General features: G+C 36.2%; 2 protein-coding genes across 3 annotated transcripts; one reads left to right on the plus strand and one right to left on the minus strand.

The window, feature by feature from the left end:
* Nucleotides 1-273: 273 nt before the first annotated feature.
* LOC102583436 (F-box/kelch-repeat protein At3g23880-like) lies at nucleotides 274-6,009 on the minus strand. 2 transcript variants are annotated; one of them, XM_006356354.2, is made up of 2 exons: nucleotides 4,729-6,009; nucleotides 274-600 (listed from the first exon to the last, which is right to left on the minus strand). In XM_006356354.2, the coding sequence occupies exon 1, from the start codon at nucleotides 5,922-5,924 to the stop codon at nucleotides 4,746-4,748; it is 1,179 nt and encodes a 392-aa protein (XP_006356416.1). In that variant the 5' UTR covers nucleotides 5,925-6,009; the 3' UTR covers nucleotides 274-600; nucleotides 4,729-4,745. The 2 variants fall into 2 exon arrangements, with proteins under 2 accessions (XP_006356416.1, XP_006356415.1); XM_006356353.2 differs by having other exon boundaries at nucleotides 4,699-6,009.
* Nucleotides 6,010-10,533: 4,524 nt separating this feature from the next.
* On the plus strand, nucleotides 10,534-11,723 carry LOC102583991 (F-box/FBD/LRR-repeat protein At1g13570-like). The gene is made up of 2 exons (XM_015312851.1): nucleotides 10,534-10,568; nucleotides 10,840-11,723. The coding sequence occupies exon 2, from the start codon at nucleotides 10,848-10,850 to the stop codon at nucleotides 11,721-11,723; it is 876 nt and encodes a 291-aa protein (XP_015168337.1). The 5' UTR covers nucleotides 10,534-10,568; nucleotides 10,840-10,847.
* Nucleotides 11,724-18,611: the final 6,888 nt, after the last annotated feature.

Here is an 18,611-nt window from a genome sequence, read left to right on the forward strand (position 1 = left end):
AAGGTTAGTCGGTAGATAGGAGTAAAAGGTTAGTCGGTAGACCATTTGACGTGACTGAGGAAATGACCTTAGATAGAAAAGTATAGCGGTCGAAAATTAGATTAAAAAGTTTGTCGGTAGATGAGTACATGTTCAAATTTGTTGACTTTTAACTACAATAACATGTAATTTACTTGAGACGTACATCATGAACTGTAGATATTGTAGAACAAGTTATCAAACATCTAATTGTGTGCATCAAGCAGAATCTTAAAAACGAAAACAAAAAGCAAGAGCATAAACTAGTATGATTACATTCCAACTAACAAGTTTAATTTTCTGTTGTTCAATTCATGAGTGTTTCTTGCATCCTTCAACAAAATTAAGTAGCATCATAGAGTTTTTACAACCTGCAACGATATAATCTTACTTCCTAGTACGGAAAAAATCTTTTGTATAAGGTTCGAAATAGTGAATTGAGGTAGAGTAGACCGATGATCCTGTAGTCATTTGGCCGGCTATTGAAGAAAAAGCTTGCATCTGCTTCTCCTAAGTAGTTGCTAAAGCATCAGCTAGTAAGTATATATGTTCTCCTGAACATGTGTATGATTCTACAACAACCTGCAATCATCAAGAATATGTGAGTATAAGTTGTTCTTACTGACGAACACAAAATTTATGAGCTAAGACATAACTAAAGTGAAAGAAGATTCTGCCTTTTGATTAACTAAAGAAATAAAAGAAAGCTATGAGCAACAAGGAAAATCATCCAAACTTTATATATCAGGAGTTAATTAATTGTTAATCAAAGATTTCTGTAATTCATCTATCTCCTCAACAAGCTAAGTGTCACTAAAAATGATCATTAAAAATAATCATTGGCAGGTTACCGCATTTCATGAAGAATTTGGAAAGGTGTCGGCATCTATGAAGGAGGAAGGAGGTGTCTGATGGAAAGTTATCTGGAGTGTTTTTGAATGGGATGAAACATTGAGGGAGATAATGGAGATGGCTAAAAGGGGAAGGATCAAAATTCTGTTTTGCAGAAGTTCAGGGTTTTAAATTTGAACCAAGTAGAGGAAGTTCAAGCAATAAATCAGTTGGCTTCAGACCCAATTATTCTCGAGTCGCAAACATACTTGAAACCTAAGTTGCTCGGACTCTTCACTTTTGGTGCCGCACCCGTGTCGACACGACATGGGTGTGGGTGTGAGATCATTTGGTCAACGGATTTTGGGTACTTTGACAAAAATCGATGGAGAAAGTCTGGACAATTTTAATGATTCCTATAATCAATACAAAAGCTAAGGTGAAATTGAAGGAAATGAAATACTTTTTATATAGAAATTTCTATGTCATTCCTTTTCCTATAATCTGCTTCCAGGATTCTCCTCATGTTTTCCACATAATATCTCATAATATGGGTTTTATAACTCTATTTTTAGATATTTTAATTATTTTTAGGTGAATCCCCGCACCCGTATCCATACATGGATCCATATCCCCAAATCTTGAAAATTAGATCATGAAGGATCAGACCTTTAGATCTGCACCCGTATTGGACACCAGCACCCGAGTCCAAGCAACTTAGCTTGAAACATGTGACTCAAGAACTAGAGCAGAAGGCGAAACACTGATTCACCATCGCAGACAACAGCAAAGTCGACTAGCTTCAACACAACTTCAATAGCAAAATCCGAGGGACAATTCAAAAGGTTGTATGATTCAAAATTTGCACGAAAAAGAGAGTCAATGTTATGTTTCAGATGTGATGAAATATTTGGCCTCAATCACCGTTGTAAAAATAGGCAACTTAACCTATTGATCATTTTAGAGGCACCCAACACAAATGAAAATGATATAGAAGAATTCTTTGAGCCTACCGGAGAAGATGTTGAAGGGGAAACTGAGGATACTATGATGGTGTTGAATATTAATTCAGTTGTGCTCCTTCGGCAGGTATAAGTTGTTCTTCTTATGGTGTTGAATATTAATTCACTTTTGGTGCCGCACCCGTGTCGACACAACATGGGTGTGGGTGTGGGATCCGTGTCCAATTTGGTCAATGGATTTTGGGTACTTTGACCAAAATCGATGGAGAAAGTCTGGACAATTTTAATGATTCCTATAATCAATACAAAAGCTAAGGTGAAATTGAAGGAACTAGAATACCTTTTATATAGAAATTTCTATGTCACTCCTTTTCCTATAATCTGCTTCCAGGATTCTCCTCAAGTTTTCCACATAATATCTCATAATATGAGTTGTATAACTCTATTTTTAGATATTTTAATTATTTTTAGGCGAATCTCCGCACCCCATATCCATACATGGATCCATATCCCCGAATCTTAAAAATTAGATCGTGAAGGATCTGACTTTTAGATCCGCACCCGTATCGGACACCCGCATCCGAGTCCGAGCAACTTAGCTTGAAACATGTGACTCAAGAACTAGAGCAGAAGGCGTAACACTGATTCACCATCGCAGACGATAGCAAAGTCGACTAGCTTCAACACAACTTCAGTAGCAAAATCCGAGGGATAATTCAAAAAGTTGTATGATTCAAAATTTGCACGAAAAAGAGAGCCAATGTTATGTTTCACATGTGATGAAATATTTGGCCTCAATCACCGTTGTAAAAATAGGCAACTTAACCTATTGATCATTTCAGAGGCACCCAATTCAGATAAAATGATACATAAGAATTCTTTGAGCCTACCAGAGAAGATGTAGTTGAATGGGAAACAAAGGGTACTAGTATGGTGTAGAATATGAATTCGGTTGTGGGCCTAACAACAAGTATAAGTTGTTGTTCTTATTGTCGAGGCAAAATTTAAGAGCTAAATACCAGTTTAAGCCCCTATAGGTAGGTTTCAAAACCCGCATCAACCAGTAAAATGTTCATTTCTTATGGAGACATAACCAAGAAAAATTTCTATGTAAATCTACAGTTTGCTTGTGAGTTGTGTGCTTTTGGTTTACACCAAATTGAGATTTAATTTGAGAGAAAGATTAAAAAGATTAGAATTTAAAATTGAGAGGGAAGAGATAACGTTGCTGCCGACATATAGAAGTGAACAATGTTTTATAGTCAGTTGAATAAATGGAAGCAACCAAGGTTACAGAAATTGAAAAATTTAAATCACTAGCATATAGGTTGAGAAAGAAAAAGAAATTGATCTTCCTATTTTTAAAGAGGAAAAAGATAAAGTGAAAAGAAAGAAGTTAGCTTTATACACTACATAAAAAATGATCATTAGCGGCAATTAATTCTTAATTGCCGCTAAATATGTATTTTTAGCGGCAATTAACACTCTTTGTATATGTCCCTTTAGCGACATTGGTTCTAATGGCACTTAACTAATGCCGGTAAAGACTTTAGCACTCTTTATTAATGTCAATATTTATTGCCACTAAAAGTTGGTTTTGTTGTAGTGAGAGTGTCTTGGACCCAGCAAATCAACACTTCCAACTGTGCCTATGCCTAAGTTGCTTGGACTCTTCAAAAATGTCAATGAGTGTGTGTCGGATTCGCCAAAAGTAGTGTATATTCGACACGGGTGTGGCATCAAAGTGAAGAGTCCGCACAACTAGGGCCTATGCTCAACCCAAAATGATTCAAACTTTTGAAAAATGAGTATTTCTTACTAAAGTAGGACAGTTTTTGTTAACTTTAAAATGGGGTGGGGCAGGGCAGGTTTAAGCCTGCGGACAGGTTTAAAGTTGTGCGCTGCAGGGCAGGTTGAGGTAATTTTATTAAAATGATGTGCGGCAGGGCGGGTTGCGGGTTTTATGTTTAAGTCTTACTGCTAGGATAGAACTGCTCCATCTTCTGCAATGCTTCTTAGCTCCTAATTTCAATCTGGATGACTTAAAGTGTTTAACACCTTGGGGGATAACCAGTTGAGTAGAAGTCATATAAATATTGGAGGAATACATGAAGTATTTATTTTGAATATTTGAGTAACATTCCAAGATTAGAATTAATAAATCAATTTAAGTAGGAATATCTGGTGTATTTATTTTGAACATTTTGAGCAACATTCTAAATTTAGTCTACTATACAGGAAAAAGTTAAGAAAGACATTTTTTCAATATATATATTTTTGTAAAGTTTTATACAACAGACTGATCAGAAACATTGTTGTTTAATTGAAGCCAATATCAGGTCTAAAGTATTCATCTTTTTCCATATCTGGTCTACGGAATTGTTGTTTAGAGTCAACATTTTCTTCCTAGGTAAAAAAGAGAAAAAAGAAAGAGAAAAGAAGCTAATTAACTGTTATTGAATGATCTCCATAATTCATCTATCTCCTTAATAAGTGTCACTAAAAAACGATCATTAATCATGTTTAGGCTTTGATTCTGCCAAAGGACTATGCGAATAATTATTGGCATATTCACTTGTGCCTTGGTGCTCTTTGCTCTTACTTAGTCTAGTGACACAACATGTACCCCTAAAACACTGCTTAGAAGACTAAAAGAACGTCCAATGTCACTTACTTAGCAGCGCAGAAGCCACCAAACACGAGATACAAAAATGTTCTTGCAAAACGTTGTTGTTCCTTGGGTGTTGGCAGAAAAAAAATGGACAACCAAGATATCTAAGTAGATATGATGTAAAAGTGGTCCTTGAATAGGCAACATCTTGTTCAATATTTGACAAAATAAGCAGGATTTTAAAACACGTGAAAAATGCAGCGAAAGAATACTTACAAGCTGTTAACTATTACAACAGGCATTCACCTGAGTTCTGACATCTTTCAATCTTCGTTTGGTAAATCCGGACAAACTAGGCTTTCGATGCAGAGTTCCGCCTTATTTCTGTTGTAAACACCAGTAACCTCAACATTAAGAACCTTTGGATATGTGATAGAGTCATTCTTTGGATCGTATATCGCTAAAGTTGATTTAAACGCGAGCAGAATTTCACCTTTATTATACGTGAAAAGGGGCGGAGAAAGCTCATAGTTCTCAGGATACCTGATGGTATACAGTTTTGTCCAAGACGCTTTAACTCCATATTCCTTCATTACCCACACATCAGAGTGCGTTCTCTCATCATTATTACAGAGGAACGAAAGATCACTACCCAACACTCCAAGCTTCAAATCTCGTCCTTTGTTGTAGCTGGGCAGCTCCAACTTACCCCATTTCTCATCAACCAAATCAATAGACGTGATGCGCATACGACGTCTACGAAATGTTATCCAATGAAGCTTATGATTCACAAATTTAGCCTCACCACAGTAACTCACCCCAGGTTTAAAATCTTCAAGTGTTCTCCAAGAATCACTCTTTAAACTATATATCGCGGCCTCGAAAAAGGCCTTAATCATGCTACTAAAAATACCCACTACCTTATAATCGTCATGAACGTCATCATATCCAAAAGCACAAGTGGACCAGCATTCACGCATCTGTGTAGGCACAAAGCCGAACACTTTCTTGAACTTTCTAATTGATGGATTCCATAGCACCAACCCACCAAACCCATCGGCAAGACAAACCAAACCATTAACAGAACCCTTAATACGAACACCATAACGTGAATTTTTCATGGGACAATCCAAATCAAGTGCCCCAGTAACAGAGTTATGAAATAAAGAGCTAACAGAGCAAGATTTAATATTAGTCTCTAATGTATCCAATTGTAACAGAGATATATGGCGGGTGTAATCCTTAGCAGAAAAACTAAGATGGGTTTTCACAAATTCAGGACTGGAAATCAAATTAAGCCAATATTTGGAAACACATTTGAACTGTAAGAGGTATTTAACTGGAACCCTTACAAGAATTGCTTCGATCAGTTCTTCTGGCAAACACCCCATTGAATCTTTGCTTGAAATTTCAGTACGCTTTCTCAGTCTCCTCCGTTTTGGGCGTCGATGAAAAGCTTCAGATTTCATTTTGGTTAGCAAACGTTTCATCGAAAGCTTCATTCTTTGAAGTATAATTCAACAAAAATTGATCTTTGCTTTATTGTTTCTACCGAAACCTGAAGTTTTTGCCGCACGTTATATATTTACTACTCTTATATATATCTTTTTTTTTTTGGTAATATAGGGTTTTTTAATTATTCTATACTTCATCCAAGAGATGTTTATATGGACATTTCTCTTTTGTCTAAATTTAAGTGATATAGTTTTCTTTTTCAATATGTTTTAAATATATTTGTTGTATTCGTCATTTTAACAAGTTTCGCTCTCCTTTTGAATTTTTTCTCGAACTAACCACTTGATTTTGTTACTAGTTGATCAAAATCTCACTCCATGTTAATTGTAATTTTTTTTTAAACTTTTTGAGATTTTCACAGTGAAGTTTCTTTTTTGATGCAGCTTTTCTTATTGATACTGTTGTGATGCGATTATTTCGATCTTTAGCGCTAATGTTAGTGTTGCTCCTCTTTCGTGCCTTCACTTTTTCATCTTTCAAATTTTATTATATGTTCTTTTTCTTTTTAGGGCGCTCGTGGAGTTTCTTCATTTTGAATCAAATTTGTTTCTGCTGAGTTTTCTCTTTGTTCTTCCTTTCGTTGATGCTCAATTTTTTACAGTAAATTCAGACAATGTATAATTGTGTTTCTCTCTAGTTTAAGTTGACTATTGGCGATGACTTGATGAAGGGAATCTATGAGAGAAGGTTCTAAAACCGGATTACAATCAATGCGGAACCAACGAATTCAGTCAAACAAAGTAACGAGTCTAAAGGAAGGATCAAGCTTGAAAGAAATGGATGGGCTTAGGCTTTATAGTGAATGCAGACCCCCGCTTATATATATGAGATCAATGATTTAAATAAAAGAAAAATGTCGAGAGAAAGTTTTAGCCCTTAAATTGCGTTGCAAAGAGAGGTCGAAAACAAAGATTCTCTGACATAGTGCGGGCACTGGATGAAAAAACAGAATAAATACCATGATTAGCAGAAGTTATAGTCATTAGTCAAATAATCAGTCGAAAATTGCGAGATTCGCAAAATGAGTATGGTAGTTTTTAAAAAAACCTGCACAAAGTTTAAGCAAAAATAAAATGATTATTTTGAGATCAAAGACGAGAAAATTAAAAATAATATCCATTATGCGATTTTCAAGATTTGACTCATCGAGAGTCGTGATTTGATATACTCGTTTTGTTCCTAATTACTTGTTCAATTTTTCTTTTTTACTTGTCCATGTTGACAAATCAAGATAGAACAAAAAAATTACCTATTATACTCTCAATTAATTACTTTGAAAAAGCTAGAACTTTTTGAAAATCTTAAATTTTTAATTCATCAATTTCATAAGTAATATAGGTAAAATGGTAAACTCACTATGTCAATCATAAAGCGACTGTGATAGAACCACGGGATTCGGGGGATGCCTAATTCCTTCCCCTCGGTCAACAAAATTCCTAACTCAATTTTCTAGTTCGTAGACCATAAATTAATAGAGTCAAAACTTCCTTTTGATTAGGAATTTCTATAAGGTGACTTGGAACACAAAACTCAATTCCAAGTGGAAAGGCCCAAACTCATTTTCTCTCTCTCTCTATCTCCCATTTGATTATTGGATTGTGTTTAGTTATTTTTGTTTTGATTAATTCTAACTTTGAATACTTAGATTAACTAAATGAAAATTTACGTGGGCACAACGCCTCGAAGCCGAGGGCAGGAGGCCTCGGGGCACGCCGCCTCGAGGCCAGGGGCGTCAGGGTGCGGCGCCTCAAGGCCGAGGGGCTAGCTTCGGGTCACGGCGCCTTATGGATGGGAGGCGGGCCTCGAGGCACGGTGCCTCGAGGCTCGGGGGCTGGGGCGGGGCACAGAGCATCGAGGCCGAGGGCGGGCGGGGGCCTCGAGGCACTGTGCATCGAGGTCGGTAGCGTGGTGGGGGCTCGAGGCCAGGGTGGTCTTCGGGAAACTTCGCCTCGAGGCCGGGGGTAGGGCGGGGGCGGCCTCGGGGCACGGCACCTCAAAGACATGTTGAAGTACTCTTCAAATGAATTAGAAATTGTATTTCACAAGGAAAAGTACCACCAATGTTGAAGGATTCTGTTAGACCCCTGATCTAAGTCACTCAATTAAATGGTAGCATGGACAAGGTATTAAGCATGTTAACCTTGTCCCTTGCATAAGCCAAGGAAACAAACATGCAAGGCTAAGTTGACGACGGACTGTTGACGAAGCTAAGGTGTGTGCAATGGCACCATGGCTTGATTTCGAAGCAACAAGTGAGGACCAAGGATTTGAAGACAAGGCAGCTTGGTGAGGACTTGACAAGATGAAATCTTAACAATGTTGTGTGGGCATAGCGTTGATATTCAAAGAAAGAACTAGGGCAAATGACCAGCAAGACTAAGGCATCAATGAAAGAGCTTTGATGCCAACGCGGGATGAAGCAATGCCATAGATTTGTGACCTTGGTGTGGCAGCATTGAGTGGGAAAAATGCAAGGCTGAAAAGGCTAAGTATGACAGTGTTAAACATGGGAAGAGCTCGTCCAAAAGGCAAGCAAAGCCAAACACATGACCGGCGGTTACTAAAAAGTGCATCATTATCCCATTTCGTGTAGAGCTTGGTTTTGGCGCCTTGTTTGAATTATTTTGAATATACCAAGTAGTTGTGGGTTGTCAACTACATAGGAAAGGATCAGGCTAAGGCCAACAAGTGTTTTATTCTAATTACGCCACTTGTCGGTAGTTGGATGCACAGTATTATAAATGTGCAGGCTGCCTATGGTGTAATTTCGGGTTTGATTGTTCTAAGTATTAGGGAATACTAATTAGAGTGTCAAATCTAAGTTAAGGTCTAGGGTGATCTTATAGTAGAATATACCAAGTAGTTGTGGGTTGTCAACTACATAGGAAAGGATCAGGCTAAGGCCAACAAGTGTTTTATTCTAATTACGCCACTTGTCGGTAGTTGGATGCACAGTATTATAAATGTGCAGGCTGCCTATGGTGTAATTTCGGGTTTGATTGTTCTAAGTATTAGGGAATACTAATTAGAGTGTCAAATCTAAGTTAAGGTCTAGGGTGATCTTAAAGTGCCAAGGTTGGTACGATTTGAGAGTGTTCTTGTATTCACTTTATTAATACAAGTTGGAAATTAAGTTTTCTGTAAAGCTGGTTGCCTTTGTCTCATTTTATATTTTCGTGGCTTTAATTATATTGTCGTCTACTGTTTTATGTTGCTTAAAATGTCCAAGAGTTAGTCTCAAAAATGTTGCTGCCTATTTTTGGAGTTAACACCAAAACAGTCCTAAATTTGGCTAAGTGTTGGAAGGTTGAAGTCGACAAGGTTGTTGGCTGCCAAAGCGGGTTACATCAGTGAACTATTTGTGTTCAAAGATCGGCCCCTTTACAGATTCCAAATCCAACACCTTAACAAGTTTGAAGCTGTCAAACATGTAGGAGACATTACGCGACCGTAATAAGTTATCTGAATCAATTACATTGAATAACAAAGAACGAACTTTTGTGCGAGATGGCTGCCACAACTCAATCTGATCCTCAAAAGAATGAACAAACAACTACTTTTGATCACCGAACTTTTCCTACTGGGATGATGGCTGAACATATTTTTCTGTGGCGACTAAAATGGTTTGAGTCATTAATTGTTGAATAGAACATCACTTAAGTCAATGCACTAGTCTGATTGGTGATTAGTCATGGGCTAATTGTTGTGTTATATCATCTTGATCTAGATAAACAAGTCCCCATACATACACGTACAACACACATGCAAGAGGACTAGTTTTCAAGATTAGTAACACCCACTTGGTTTAAAAGGAATGTTTAAATTGTAAAGTGCAATTTATTTGACAGCACATGGATAACAATAGTTTCACATTTCCAATAGTTCCACAAAGTTCAGAAAAAGGACATTAGCTCTTGCTCATAAATGCATTACTAGTTTCACACGAATCACTAAGAATTGAAATTTATTCAAACACTTGGCTTATTGCCGATGATCCTTCAACTAGCTGAGGTCCCCCTCCATCTTCTGTATGCAAGCCTGAATGGAACATTCACTGAGAAAATGGATTACAAAGCAAGAAAGGAAACTTTGATTCAAGGGATGAGTGGAAATAATGTTCTTAGATGAATATGACATACCAGATAACGAGTTAATGAGATGAATTTTTATCCCAATCAAGAGGTTGTATTCTTATTGGCTTGTACAAAACACTCCACATTTGAGTGAGATGGCTGCCACAGATCAATCTGATCCTCAGAAGAATGAACTAACAACTGGTATTTGTTGGAATGTACGCGTCCACCCGTGATTGAATGAATGCTTTTCTTGTCAAATGGTGTCACGGATCTCACCCTTGACATATACAACTCTAATTAGAATTATAAATTAATTTAAAAAATATAAAAAATATTTTTTTTTAAAAAGTGGGTTGGTCCGCACAGCCCGTAGCCCACGTACTTATGAATTGGGCGGATTGTTTTCTGATCCACAAAAAAAAATGGGTCAGCCCAACCTGGTCAAAGTCCGAATTAGCCCGAATAAGAGTGGACCAGCTCATATACAACTCTAATTAGAATCAATATGCTAATTAAATTCCTACCGCAACTGCTCAAGCATTCATCTAATCCTAGGTTTTTCTCTTCTCTTAACTTCGCTGTGAACTCTCATGGTATAATATGATTATGTTAATTATCGTTTTCTTATCCTGATATTAGATCGAAATAATTGCCCAAAAATCTGTAATCTTTTTTATTAGATCCAAAAATATGCAATTTTTAATGCTTAATGTGGGTAAATCTGATTCTGGATGCGTATTGTGGTAAAAAAAATTCAACAAATATTAAATCTTATTGTGGTAAACTTTGAAGAAACTAAACTATTCTGACTTTTTTTAGTTATCAGAACACAGAATGGCAATGCTTAAGAGACTTAAAGTTGAAGGGGACAGAGTTGATAGGCTTAGCGATCTTCCGATTAATGTAAAACACCAGATTCAGCAGAATTTGCTTATTGACGATGCCGCAAGAATGAGCGTTTTGTCTACTGTGTGGAGACATGTTTGGCCCTCAATCCCTGAACTTGTAATTTCTGCACAGTTTTGCCAGAGCATGCCGTTAAACACATTAATAGACATCATTAATACAATTCTGTCGCAGCACTATGGACCCATTAAGACATTCTTTTTGAATATTTCTTCACTGCCTTCTTTGCGGCACTCAGTTATCAGTGAATGGATGCTTTTCTTGTCAAAAAATGGTGTCAAGGATCTCACCCTTCATAATACAAAGAATGTTCCTTATAAATTGCCTTCCTTCATGTATGCTATAGAACTCGAAAGGTTGTACCTGTCCAAATGCGTTTGCAGGCTACCAGGCAACTTTAGGGGTTTCCACAAACTCAAATACCTTAAATTAAATCTAGTCCTCGTACGCCATGATGAAACTTCTATTTTGTGGATGCCAAACCTTCTGAAGCTTCATTTTCGATCTTGCCAGGGTCTTTATCACTTGAAAATATATGCTCCAAAACTTTGGTATTTGAATTTCTATAATATTGGCCCTAATACCCTTAACTTGGATAATTTTTTGGACTGTCGGAATCTGACTACAATTATATTTGCATCAAGAGAACATCAAAGTAAAGTTATGAACTTGACCAATCTTCTTAGTTGTTGCCCTCAAGTTAGTAATATTCATATGGACAGTTCCTACCTCAAGGTAAGCTGCAAAATTTCTATATTTTTGCATTCCACAGCCAAGATTGTTGCATATATTTGTAATATTTAATGTTACTCTTTTGTGGTTGACTGTTTTACTCTAGTCTTTTGCTTCTGGTACTGAAGTAGAGAGGCTCCCCACACGCCTCGACAATGTGAAGTTTGTTCGTTCATATATTGATTTTGATGATGAGGATCAAGTATCTTCCATTCTAAGAATTCTAACAAGTACTCCCAATGTGAAGGACCTTAAATTGGACGTGGTAAGTTATTGAGTTCACGAGTTATTACTCTTCTTAATTCTGTGTAAAGAGCTGTAAATGTTACTGATTTTTACTTTTATAATACCTATAGTGGAGCTCGGAAATTAAAGGTGGCATGGAAGAAGATGTAAATCATTTCAAAGGACCAGCCTATGGTACACAAGAATTCAACAAGCTTCAAAAATTGAAAATAGCAGCATTCCGTGGCTTAAAACCTGAATTGCTCTTTGTAAGGTTTATACTTCGCTCTGCACCTCTACTCCTGAAGACTATCCTCTTAGTAGATGAAAGTGTTAATGAAAGCCAATACTTGAAAATCTCAGAGGAGTTAAGGGGGTTCCCTCGGGCATCTCCCAAATTGAAAATAATAATATGTAATTACTGCAAAAAAAAGCCAAGTGAGTGAGGCCGGACCGGCTTTCTCATCTTATGGATTGGCACAAGAAAGTACTCCTAGTCCATTCTCTTCTTCCTCACTTGCAGTAACCTCTTCCAATTCTTTATCACAGTACTGGAGCAGATAGATGTAGTGTTTTGCAATATCAGTTTTTTTGTTAAAGTATGGATCTTGTTATGTCTTCCTTCAATTTTGATTCTGTTGCTTATACTGTCTGTGATTGAAGCACTCAGTGCAATTCATGTTGCAGAGAGAGATCTGGTGTAAATAGTTAGTAGTATTTTTGAAGGCATAGGGCCAGATATTTTAAATAAGTTAATGATGATTAGGAGTTTGTGCTTTTAATTCCTGCTTGGTAGTATTTTTGAATGCATAGGGCCAGATATTTTAAATAAGTTAATGATGAATAGGAGTTTGTGCTTTTAATTCCTGCTTGTTATAATATTATACGAGTGAATCCATCCAGACTACGCTGCCTTATGACAGTTTTTCCTTCAATTGCAGCGTAAATATTGGTATAAGATGATTTCTAGGCATGGACTTTTAATAAGGTCTTCTTTTCCCTTGTTGTTTATCTCTGTGTTTCATAACCATCGACATTGTGATGGCAAATGAAACTCCAAATTGGATAAAACATTCTTGGTTTAGTTTAATAGTTCTGACTTCTTTCTTTAACATCCACTCTTTTGATACAGAAGAGTCGTCTCAAATGAAATAGCACATTTTGATTCATAATAATCTTTTGATCACTGAGCTTTTCCTACTGGGATGATGGCTGAACATATTTTTCTCTGGCGACTAAAATGGTTTGAGTCATTAATTGTTGAATAGAACATCGCTCAAGTCAATGCACTAGTGGTAGTCATGGGATAATTGGTGTTATATTGATCTAGATAAACAATTGACATACACGTACAACACACATGCGAGAGGACTAGTTTTCAAGATAAGTAACACCCACTTGGTTTAAAAGGAATGTTTAAATTTTTAAGTGCAATTTATTTTAACAATAGTTTCACATTTCTAATAGTTCCACAAAGCTCAGAAAAAGGACATGAGCTCTTGCTCATAAATTCATTACACGTTTCACTAAGAGTTGAAATTTATTCAAACACATGTCTTATTGCTGAAGATCCTTCAACTAGCTGAGTTCCTCCTCCATCTTCTGTTTGCTAGCCTGAATGAAACATTTACTGAGAAATGGATTACAGAGCAAGAAAGGATACTTAAGATTCAAGGATATAGCACATATATAAATTGCTACTTTTTTCCCCTTCTTTTCACTAAAGAGCAGGTAATTGGAATGAGTGGAAATAATGTTCTCAGATGAATATGACATGAACATACCAGATAACGAGCCAAGGAGATGAATTTCTATCCCAATCAGGAGGCTGTATTGTAACTTTGAACATATCATTTGTCATTTCATCACACTGAATCGCTTGAAGTTCCTGGCCGGCTGAACTAGCAACATACCAGCTGCACCGGTTTAATTTACTTCAATGCTTTTTAGAGATACAATGTCATCAAAATGAGATAGATAGGATTTTCTCAAGCCACTTACATTTGGTTAAAACCAAAGGTTCAAGCATCCTCGGAGACGGACGAATGTGCAATGTTGAGGTCGTCTAATTCTAAGTATTTGAGTTCAGGGAATTCTGAATCTTTCACTTCCCATTCATGCCCTTCAAAGGCTCTGAGAAGTACCTTTAGAATCTCCAATGCTCGAGATTTGGCTCCATGGCAGATGAAACTTTGACAGAGTCAATTCCCTAAGTTTTGAGGGAAAACTGAAGACATGTGGAAGTTTAGCTGGATAGCTGTTGGAAACAAGCTTGAAGTGACTTAGAAACTCTAATCTCGGAAAACAAACACACCTACCCTTCACTTTGTCTGAATAACCAAATGCCCCCGAAAATATGCAATTCAGCTTTCTCAATTTTGGCATCTTTCTCAATATCATCTCTGTATCTTCACCGTAAGAAAGATGTGGAGTGAAAAAGGTTTCCTAATTATCTAATTGAGAATTGGAAAGTGATTCACCCGTGTTCTCAGGCAAAGCACGATTCTTCACAAGTAAGTAAATGCCTCAATTTGATCATCTTTAGAGTAGAAGAAGGTAATATCATCTCTCCCCCTGATCCTCTTACCACTAGTTTTAGCAGCAAAATACTTCAAATGAATTAGAAATTGTATTTCACAAGTTTGAAGCTGTCAAAGATGAAAGAGATGTTACGAGGCTGTCAAACAAGTTATCTGAATCAATCACATTGAATAACACTTGAGCGAGATGGCTGCCACAGATCAATCTGATCCTCAGAAGTATGAACAAACAACCGGTATTCCATAGAAATTTCAGGAAATGTATCCTCTCCGGTGAATCTGTTTAAAGAGAAAATAATGAAAATGAGCGTTGATATAAACAATAATACCTATTGATCTGAAGAAGGAAATTCTGAACAGATCATGAACGTGACATGTTTTAAGCTTTCCGTTGGGTCTCTTCTCCGTCCATCACTAAATTTCTACTAATAAGATCTTCCAAGAGGCATTCTGCAGCATCTTCTAGAGAAAATTTTGAGACATGAATATCCTTTCCCTTCAAAAGTCCTCCAAAATAGAGCTTCAGCTGGTGCGGTAAATTCCTACAACTGAATCCGATTATAGACATGCTCTCTTCCAAGCTACCAATATTCAGCAAACCTAGACTTTCTTCTATTTCCTTCCACAATTCTACTTTTATTAGTTGAGAACGAACACCAGCAACTAATACAATGAAGAGAGGCAACCCTCCACATATTTTTGCTATACTCTTCCCTTGAAACAAGTACTCTCATCATCTCTGAACAAACGAAGATGATGAAGTTCACTTTCATATTTAGCATAATTGGCAACGTTGCTCAGAAGGCTCCACTCGTGCCCTAAATTACTATGTCCAATAGAAATACTCCACAATTTTTTAGTGCCAGCTAATATTCCTGCAGGATCTCATACAGACAGACATATCAGTTGTATGTGTCCTTTGGGACACGAGTCCTTCACTGACTTTGGGCCACGAGTTCCCTCCTTTTTCTCTGATAACAACCACCCTATAATCGTAGTAATGAGCCGAGGCCAAGGAAACCGGCTAATCTTCGATCCGGCCATTTGACAATGGAATCATTATGGATACTTTTTCCCAATCTTATATGCCACAACCTAATTTCCAATACTACCATGTATACAAACTTCTTTCCCCCCAATACAAATTAGATTACCCACTAAAAACTAAGAATAATTACTCCACTATTTCAACTTCTGGTTCTACCATGCATACTATTCTTGACAAGTGCATATACATTGCAAGTATATCTTTCCCATCTAATTTCCAAAGACTCTCTAGTCTCTACATACCTCCACAAGGCATTGGTAAGGTGTGCGTGCGTGCGTACATTCTACCCTCCCTAGACCCCATGTAATGGGATTTCACCGGAGATGTTGTTGTTGTAATTTCCAAAGAGAAAATTTTCAGATGGTCACTCAACTAAGTGTAATTCAAAGGTGTATTGATATTTCACCTAAGTATCCCAATCATTATAGGTATTTTTTACATTTAAGTTTGCTGCTATGAAATTTTTGTTTTTAGTCAAAATTTGAAGAAATAACTCAAAACTTCAATTTAGGAGACAACAATTGTTTCACTTTATTGATATGAATATATATTGAGAAAATGGTCAAATGACCCCCCAACCTATTACCGGATTTCCAACTACACACCTATTCTCCGTGGGAGTCCTATTATCCCCCTGAACTACTTTAAAATGGAATAAATAACCCCTTAATTGCTGAGTTGGCATAGAGAGTGAGTTGCCTATTTTTTTTAAATTTTCATTTTTTTTTCTAATTTTCTTTTTTCTTTCTCTTTCTTTCTTCTTATTTATCTATACAACATTTTTCACCATTACCATTGTTGAAACTTTTTCAATGGATGTTTGGAATAAAAATTATCAACAACAAATGCATTTAATGAATAAATAATCTTTTAATAAACTTATTTAGAACATATCTAACAAATTAAATTTATTTTAAAAAAACTTACCCATTAATTATTATTTTTTAAAGTGATGGATTCAAGAGTAACAAAATCAAAGTGAAGTAATTGTTTATTTAAAGAATATTTTCAAACTTAAACAAAGAAACCGAAACAAAACAATTTCTTCTACATTTTAAAAGAAGGATCCTACATATTCTCCTAAAATCCATTAGAATCAAAATCAAAAACTCAAATTATAAATTAATCATGAAAATTTTAAGTAGGGAGAAATAATAAAGAATGGGAAGAGAGAGAGAGAGAGAGGTTTCTCAAATTGGTGTTACAAATTGGTCTTCTCATTCACAATTATTTTAAGTTGTCGGCGGAATCTTCAATGGATGAATTTGATCTCGAATGTTCATGACCCATTTAATGTGTATATGAAATTGTCTAAGAAAGAAAATCGAACTAAATGTAAAAAAATGTGGAAAATTGTTGAATTAGTTGAATGAAAGATTTGATTAACTAGGACCGTTATCTTCTAGACTCTAGAAATTCGGAGTAAATGAAAAAGTGAGTTGAATTTTCGTTTTTATAAAATGTTAGAGATATAGAAATTTATTGAGGTAAAAAATGGTGTTTAGTATAGTTAGGGTTGAAGAATTGATTGGGAGAGAAAGAAAGAGGAAGGAGGTGAACTTTTTTTTAAAAAGAAATCATTAAATGGTGAAATACACGTGTCAAGTGCGTGTATTTCACCACAAGACAAATGCCTGGTAATGGCATTTCAATGGCATTTCAGGGAGGAAATAATTCCATTTTAAAATAGCTCAGGGGGATAATAGGACCCCCGTGAAGTATAAGTGTGTAGTTGGAAATCCGGTTATAGATTGGGGGGTCATTTGGCCATTTTTTCAATATATATTTATACATGATCAAACCCGCTAACAAGGAAAGAATCAACTAATAAAGAATAATTATCTTCTCTTAATCATAATAGTTGATAAGAAAAGAATAAACTAATAAAGAATAATGATTTCTCCTAATCAGAATAAAAACTAAATATCAACCTAAAGACATCACCAATATGCCAGTGGGCTTATTAGGAGAGTGTAACAACCTGATTCCGTCTGTTGACACCCAATTTTTACCCTCCACGACATATTTAATTTTCGAACTTCTTAATTTCAAACGATTTGAAATAATTAGTCTTATAAAATTTAAATTGTTTTATAGGTTTTGATGATTTTTAGTCATTTCCGCAATATTTTAGATATTAAATATGTTTTTACCTAATTAGTATATTTTATAAAAATCACCTCCTAAGACGTTACATTTTAGTGGAATGTCTTATTAATTCACTTTAGCTTAGATTATAGTTACAATCTTCAAGTTTTAAAAAATAAATATATATATATATAGCCGTGTAAATTTTATAACTTTTGAATAATAAATTTGCTTTGTACGATTATATATTATTAGTTTGGTTTTCTTTTTATATAAATATTTAATAATCAGCACCAAAGATCTCACATTTTCAAGTTAAATGTTTTATTAATTTTAGTTTGGTCTAAGTTATAGTTGTAATGTCAAGTTAATTAATTTGCATCTAATTTAATTATGTTTTAGTTAAATTAATTAATGTCGTTAAAATTAAGAAGTTTGTTAACTAATTAGATAATTTATCTTATTTAGATTTTAGCCGAAGTCGCAAATTAAATTCAATGTGGCTATACCTTATTAACAATTTTAGCCATCTCCTTTTACCTTTTTTTTTTAAAACCTTTAAAGTACCAAGTATTGGGCCATTTTCAGCCCAAATCCCTCCCTGAACCGACCCAGCCCACCCCATGTTAATTTCCAGCAAATCCCACCCTTGTAATTCCCAGACCCGGCCCAATTTCGACCAGCAAAAGGAACCCATTAATTCCTTGCTCCTATTTCACGACTAACAGCAGCCAAACGATTCCAAGCGACGCCTGTACGCGCTTCACGCGATGACGGAAAGCAGCACCAACGTTCACAAAGAGACGAAGCAGTACATGGTGAGTTCACACTCGTACGATCACGTCTTCTTCCCCTTTTTCTGCCTCGTACAGCAGAGCAGAGCCGCCTGAAATCTTCTGTCCTTGCAGCCGCAAAAATCGCCCTTTGACTCGCGTGGATGGACGCCACGTCGAGCGCAAAGGCGGTGGGTTTGATCGAAACCGTCCGCGCTTTCTCCCTCGTCCTAATTTTCGGGGATTTTGGACGAAATCTCGTACCAAACCCAGCTGCTCTCTGTTC

This window comes from Solanum tuberosum, unplaced genomic scaffold, assembly GCF_000226075.1.
Source record: "Solanum tuberosum cultivar DM 1-3 516 R44 unplaced genomic scaffold, SolTub_3.0 scf00216, whole genome shotgun sequence".
In the NCBI taxonomy this organism is placed as follows: Eukaryota; Viridiplantae; Streptophyta; class Magnoliopsida; order Solanales; family Solanaceae; genus Solanum; species Solanum tuberosum.